At 60.4% G+C, this 6,744-nt stretch overlaps 2 protein-coding genes across 2 annotated transcripts; one reads left to right on the forward strand and one right to left on the reverse strand.

Annotated features, from left to right (window-relative positions):
- Nucleotides 1-280: 280 nt before the first annotated feature.
- ENH_00049090 (hypothetical protein, conserved) lies at nucleotides 281-1,420 on the reverse strand (the record flags this gene model as incomplete). Its single annotated transcript, XM_013581223.1, has 1 exon — nucleotides 281-1,420. The coding sequence occupies one exon, from the start codon at nucleotides 1,418-1,420 to the stop codon at nucleotides 281-283; it is 1,140 nt and encodes a 379-aa protein (XP_013436677.1).
- A 1,126-nt stretch (nucleotides 1,421-2,546) lies between these two features.
- On the forward strand, nucleotides 2,547-6,510 carry ENH_00049100 (WD domain, G-beta repeat-containing protein, putative; the record flags this gene model as incomplete). The annotated part of the gene is made up of 10 exons (XM_013581224.1): nucleotides 2,547-2,639; nucleotides 2,780-3,016; nucleotides 3,202-3,455; nucleotides 3,670-3,741; nucleotides 3,886-3,956; nucleotides 4,122-4,371; nucleotides 4,624-5,084; nucleotides 5,261-5,409; nucleotides 5,957-6,125; nucleotides 6,260-6,510. 10 exons carry the CDS (start codon nucleotides 2,547-2,549, stop codon nucleotides 6,508-6,510), a joined length of 2,007 nt encoding a protein of 668 aa, XP_013436678.1.
- Between the last annotated feature and the right edge of the window lie 234 nt (nucleotides 6,511-6,744).

The following is a 6,744-nucleotide window of genomic DNA, read 5'->3' on the forward strand; positions in this document are numbered from 1 at the left end:
TGCTGCTGCTGCTGCCAACAAAAGGACCCTTTTCCGAAGTTGCTGCTGCTGCTGCTGCAACGAAAGGACCCCTTCTCCAAATTGCTGCTGCTGCTGCAGCAAAAGGCCTCTTCGCAATTTGCTGCTGCTGCTGCCACTGTGGGGCCCCCAATTCAGTTGTGGGCCCCGGTCGAGGCCGCAGCACACAAGTCCTAAATCTTTCTTTGCTTCTCTCTAGGAAGCAAACACTTCTTTCTTTTTTGTTTTTATTTCTTTTTTGTTTTTTATTTATTTTATTTATTTAATTTTTTCCTATTTCCCCTTGCTGCACTTTCCACAGAAAAGCCCCATAGGCCTCAGCCCGCCCCATTAGCGTGCTGCGGGTGACTGTCCTTTTTGCCCCAAAGCCGCCTGCGATATTCTCGTTTTGCTGCTGCTTCTGCTGCTGCTGCTGCCGCTGCTGCTGCTGCTGCCGCTGCTGCTGCTGCTGCTGCTGCGGCTCTCCTGAGAGGCCGTGGTAGCTTTCAGTTTGCCTCTCTTCCCGCCCCCTTTCTGAAACTTGGCCACTCCCCCCCAGCCACTCGGGGTCCCCCGTGTACCCGGGGCCCCCGGGGCCCCCCGTGCAGCCGGGGCCCCGGGCGGGGGCCCCCGGGGCCCCCAGGCAGGCAGCAGCAGGCAGCGGCAGCAGCAGCTGCAGCAGCTGCGCTGGCTCCAGCGTGTCTATGGACTCTGTGGTGGTTCGGGTGATATGATGCACAACTCCCGAAGGAGTACTTTCGGCAAAGTCTCGAGTCACTGTCACACTTTTTTCGCCCCCAGTGGGGACTCCTGGGGGGCCCCCGGGGGCCCCGGGGGCCCCCGGGGCCCCCCCCCCGGGGCCCCCGGGGGCCCCCGGGACCTGGGGCACCTTGGGGCCCCCCGTGCCCCCTGTGACGTGGCGAGATGCCCCCTGGGGCCCCAGAGGCTTTGCTGCAGTGCCTTTTGCTGCAGTACCCATTTTGGGGCCCCCAGAGGAGGTTGGGGAGTGGGCAGCAGCCCCTTTTGCTGCTGCAGAGGCTTTTGTGGCCCCCAGCAGGTGGGCTTTGGTTGCTGCTGCTGCAGACTTCGTCGTTAGAGCTGCTGCAGTTGTGCTGCTGCTGCCGCCGCTTGCTGCTGTTGAGACTGCTGCTGCTGTGCTGCTGAGGGGCGGGGACCCCGCGGCCCCGCTGTGCTGCGCTGCAGTAGCTATCAGCTGGCAGCTGCCGGCTGTGCCGTCAACAGCAGCAGCAGCAGCAGCAGTTCCTTTTGCATGCAGCAAGTGTCCCAGGCCTCCGCCTTTGAAAAGAGCTGCGCCTGCTGCTGCTATTGTCTTGCTGCTGCCTGCAGCCACTGCTGCTGCGCCTTTGCTGCCAGCAGCCAGCGCAGAGGCGGCGCCCCACAGTCCCACCAATTCAAGTGGCATTTTGCTGCTGCTGCTGTCAAAGCTCCTGCTGCTGCTTCTGCTGCTTGCTACTGAACGTGCTGCTCCCTGCTTACAGATGCATGTGCCGAGGTCACTTCCGTCGGTGCCTACCGAGCCTGCTGTTGCTGCTGCTGCTGCTGCTGCTGCTGTTGCTGGGACTCTCTGCAAGGGCTGAATGAGGAAAAATGGATTAATAGTATTGATTTGTTTCACTATTTCGGCTGCGAGGGAGAACACAGCAACCGTTGCAACTCGCGCAGCAGACGCCGCCGGCACGGGAGCAGCAGCTGCAGCAGCAGCAGCTAAAGCGGGAGCAACACCGGCCCGTTGCTGCAGTCAGAAGTGAAAATGTAACTTTCAGGAAAGTTACAGAAAACTGAGACTTCAAAGGGGAAAAGAAGGATGCAACAATTATCTCATCTGTCGATTTGCGTCGGTGGCGAGCCAGGTGTACGTACACCCCAATTCACAAGGGGCGCTCTGGGACTTGGTCTTCAGTTTATCATTCATTTGTTTTACTGCTATTTCATTTTGTTCAAGAATTGCAATGAAGGGGGATGCCGTAGACACGAAGAGACAGCGCAGAGGGGACCGCTGGTTCGTCCCAGCAGCAGCAGCAGCAGCAGAGCAGCAGCAGCTCAGCTGCTGTGGCTGATTGGGCCCCCAGGCTAAGGCTTTCCCACAAAGTTGTTGCAAAAGACATTTTTAATGTTTACTATAACTATTAAGAGAGATAAGTTCACTAAGAGCCGCTCTGCAGCCGCAGCAGCACAAGCTGCAACAGCAGCAGCAGCAGCAGCAGCAGCACAGTCGACTGTCCCTCCCTGCCTTGTGAAGGCCCCACAGGGGCCCCCCGTTCTCTTTATTTGCCTAAAGGCAGCAGCCCAAACTCTTAACATTTCTCTTGACTCTAAGCCATGAAATATAATCAAAAAGCCAGAAGCTGTAGGCCGTGAGCCGCTGCAGGGGCCGCAGCAGCAGAAAATGCCGTCGGGTGCTGCTGCTGCTGCTGCTGCTGCGGGCACTGCTGCTGCTGCTGCTGCTGCTGCTGCTGTGGCGCCTTCGAGTGTCTTCGCTTCCTTCAAAGCTGTCTATACACCCGACTGTGTTGAGTCCTGGAGCCAGCATGCTGCCCTCTGTGTCAGCCGCAGAGCAGCAGCAGCAGCAGCAGCAGCAGCAGCAGCAGCAACAGAAACGCCAGAAAAGAGGGAAGCAGACGGTGCATGCGCTGTAGCGTCTGCGGCAGCAAGTGACCATGCATGCTGCACCAGCAACAGTAGCAGCAGCAGCAGCTGCTGCAGCAGCAGCTGCTGCAGCAGCAGCAGCAGCAGCGATCTCTTTGTTGTCGGGATGTATCAGTATGACGAGGCCACACGGTCCCGTAGGGGGGGTCTTTCATTTTATAGCGTGCAGCAGCAGCAGCAGCAGCAGCAGAGTGCAGCAGCAGCAGCAGCAGCAGCAGCAGCAGCAGCAACTCCTTCTGTGAGCTGTATCCTACACCATCCGACAGAATCCTTCGGCTGTCTGGACACCCGGTGGCTGTGCGCTGCTGAGGGCTGCTGCTGCAGCAGCTTCAGCAGCAATGGCATGTTCTTAGTGAGGCAATAAGTTGCTGCTGCTGCTGCTGCTGCTGCTGCTGCTGCGGGTATTGCTTCTACCGCTGCTGCTCCCCGCCCTGGCATCCCTGTCTCTGCCACGCCAGCGTTTCCGCTGTTTTAATGCCCCTGCTGCTGCTGCTACTGCTGCTGCTGCTGCTGCTGCTGCTGCTGCTGGTGCTGCAGCAAGAGTTTGATTCTCTTCTCGCAGTTATAGGCTCAGACTGCGCGCTGCACGCCTTTCGGGTGTCTGGACACCCTGAAGAGGAGGAACAAGCCAATAACAGCAGAACGAGCTGCAGCAGCAGCAGCAGCAGCAGCAGCAGCGGCAGCAGCAGCAGCAGCCTCCGCTGCAGTGCTGCTGCTCGAGTGCCCCTGCTTCAGGATCCAGGCCGAGACCAAATAGGCTTGGGCTTGGATGCCCTTCATGGCCAGCCAAGGTATCTTGCTGCTGCTGCTGCTGCTGCTGCTGCTTTTGCTGCTGCTGCTGCTACTTCTCTTGCTGCTGCATCTGCTGCTGCGGCTGCTGCTGCCCTGCCTTTTTTTCGCCGCGAATAAGTTGCTGCGTTGCTTCTATTCTTTGAGCTTATAATGCGTGACGCTGAGTTCACGCTGCTGCTGCTGCTGCTGCTGCTGCTGCTGCTGCTGCTGAAGGTTCATAGCAGCAACATGTTCTGATGGATCTGCTGCTGTGGTGACCGACTTGGAGTTCTTGTCGCTCGTTTGGTGAGCCTTTTGCAGCTTTTGAGAAGTTTTGCTGCTGCAGTTTGCTGCTGCAGTTTGCTGCTGCATGCATGCAGCCCGCTGCTGCTGCTTGCAACCCCCCTGCTGCAGCAGCTTGCTGCTAACTGCTGCGCCTTGCTGCTGCAGGAAGGCTCATGACGCAGAGGCCTGGGCTGTGGCTGTCAGCCCCCACAGCAGCAGCAGCCTCATTGCCACGGGTAAGTGCTGCTTTGCTGCAGTTTGCACGCGCAGCAGAGTCCACCAGCAGTAGCAGCAGCAGCAGCACCTGCTGCTGCTGCTGCTGCTGCAGCACAGGGCTGCAGGCCGCTGCTGTCTTTGCTGCGCCGCTGAGGCTGTCGAGGTGTACGTACACTGCGGCTCAGGGGCCGATGACTGCCGGCTGCGTCTGTGGGACATTCGGAGCTGCTGCCGCTTTGCTGCACTAGAGACGGCCATCAGCAGCAGGAGCAGCAGGAGCAGCAGGAGCAGCAGCAGGAGCAGCAGCAGCAGCAGCAGAGGCAGCAGCGCGGGGAGCTCCCCGTGTCTGCGCGCGGAGAGCAGCAAAAGCCACTCCATGGGAGTAACTTCTTTATGTTTTTCTCCCACGAACTCTCAGCTGCTCTTTAGTGGCAGGTGAAGTCCTTTGCTGCTGCAGCTGCTTCGTTTGCATGCAAAGAGGTGCAGCACAAGCAGCAGCAGCAGCAGCAGCACTGCCGGCAGCTGCAGCAGCAGCAGCCAGCGTTGGACACAAACTGCGTCCCTAGCAGCCCCCTGGTGCCTTGAGTGCCTCGCCGCGCGCTCTTTCCTCAAGTTCCTGCTGCTGCTGCTGCTGCTGCTGCTGCTGCTGCTGCTGCTGCTGCTTTCTGTGTCTGTGGGGCCCCACAGCTACGACGGCTTCATTCGCTGCTTCGACCTGCGGCAGCTAAAGTGCCCCCTGTCTTCACGCCAGGCTTCAGGGGGCCTCTGGCGGCTGCGCCTTTCACCGGGGGCCCCCAGAGCTGCCTCTGGGGGCCCCCGGGGGGCCCCCGGCGATGCCTCTGGGGGCCCCCGGGGGGCCCCCGGCGATGCCTCTGGGGGCCCGCGGGGGGCCCCCAGCGATGCCTCTGGGGGCCCCCGGGGGGCCCCCAGCGATGCCTCTGGGGGCCCCCGGGGGGCCCCCAGCGATGCCTCTGGGGGCCCCCGGGGGGCCCCCGGCGCTGCTTCGGGGGGCCTCAGGGGGGCCCCCGGCGCTGCTTCGGGGGGCCCCCGGGGGCCCCCCGAGCAGCCCAAGGGCAGCCAGCAGCGGCCGCTGCTTCTTGCTGCTTGCTGCCACGGAGGCTACGAAGTTTGGGAAATGGAAGAAGCAGGTAAGAATAGTTGCTGCTGTGGGGCCCCCTGTGCCTGCAGTGGGTTTCGTTTCTGCAGCTGCACTTGGGCTGCTGCTACCTGCTGTTGCAGCGGTCTGCTGCTCGTGCTGCTGCTGCTGCTGCTGCTGCTGCTGCTAAGTAACCACGGGGCTGTGCTGCGATGCTTCCGATTGCAGAAGACGGTGCTGCACCGGTGCTGCAGCAGCTCCTGCAGCAGCAGCCTCACGAGTCCATGGCCTACGGTATCACTCAGCTCTGCTGCTTACCTCAGCAGCAGCAGCAGCAGCAGCAGCAGCAGCAGCAGCAGCGCTTCATCGGGGCATCAGTGGGTTTCTATGACAAAAGCATTTGCGTTTGGCAGCATTTGCTGCCCCCCTAAACCCCAGAAGCCACACAGCGCCGCAACATGCGGAGCCAGCAGGGCCTGCGCTTGGCCAGCAGCAAAAGGGTTTAGGGTTTAGCTGCTTGGACAGCAGCAAAAGGGTTTAGGGTTTAGGGTTTTAGCTGCTTGGCCAGCAGCAGAAGGGTTTAGGGTTTTAGCTGCTTGGCCAGCAGCAGAAGGGTTTAGGGTTTTAGGTGCCTGGCCAGCAGCAGAAGGGTTTAGGGTTTTAGCTGCTTGGCCAGCAGCAGAAGGGTTTAGGGTTTTAGCTGCTTGGCCAGCAGCAGAAGGGTTTAGGGTTTCAGGTGAACTGGCTTAGGAGTAGGCTCTAGCAGTTAAGCTTTAAAGTCTGGGGTTTAGGGCGCTAGGGTCTGCTTGGTGGTTAGCCAACGGGGGAGCGTGCGCTGCAGCAGCAGCTGCTGCAGCTGCTGCAGTTGCTGCAGCAGCAGCAGCAGCAGCAGCAGCTAGCAGCACCATCGTTGCCGCCTTTTAGACCGGGCTTCAGCAGCAGCAGAACGGGGCGACAGCGGGCTCATGGGCGGCGGAGCAGCAGCATAAGTGCAAAGAAGCGGCGGCAGGAACTGCTGCTGCGGCTGCAGCAAGTTTGCTGCAGCAGGAGCAGCAAAAGAGATTGACAGCGGATTTGACAAAGGCAAGCCACAGTAAGACAGCGGCAGCAGCTGCGCCTCGTAAGGACTTGGCCAGTAAACAGAACTCAGGCCTTCTTTGCCTGCTGCAGCAAAGGGGCCCCCAGCAGCAGCAGGGGCCCCCTGCATCATTGCTGCTGTGGCTGCAGCAGGCGAGGCCCCGCTGCAGTCCCACACGGGCACATACTGTGGCCAGCTAGCGCCGCCTGCAGCAGCAGCAACAGCAGCAGCAGCAGCAGCAGCATTGGAAGCAACAGAGCCGTCGCTGGGTGGCGTGCAGCAGCAAAGGAAACAGCCGCACAGCAACAGCTGCAGCAGCACCACTAGCAGCAGCAGCTGTGTTTCTCAAGCAGCAGCACTGTCTATTATAGCAGCAAACGAAGCAGCAGGAACTTCGTGAATCCTGCCAGTTGTTCTAGCTGAAGCATGTGACGTGAGGCAGGCTTGCCTGTCTGCAGCTGTGGCTGGTATAGCAAGGGCTGCTGCTGTTGCTGCTGCTGCTGCTGCTGCTGCAGCATGAGCTGTCCAGAGTCGGTGCACACGGGGGCAGCGCCCCCAGCCTCCTCAACCCCTGAGGAGTAGCCTGCGGGCTGGGGCTGCAGCAGCATTTGGGACTGTTGCTGCGGCAGCAGCT

Source organism: Eimeria necatrix, genomic scaffold, assembly GCF_000499385.1.
Source record: "Eimeria necatrix Houghton genomic scaffold, Enh_scaff381, whole genome shotgun sequence".
NCBI classification, from domain to species: domain Eukaryota; phylum Apicomplexa; class Conoidasida; order Eucoccidiorida; family Eimeriidae; genus Eimeria; species Eimeria necatrix.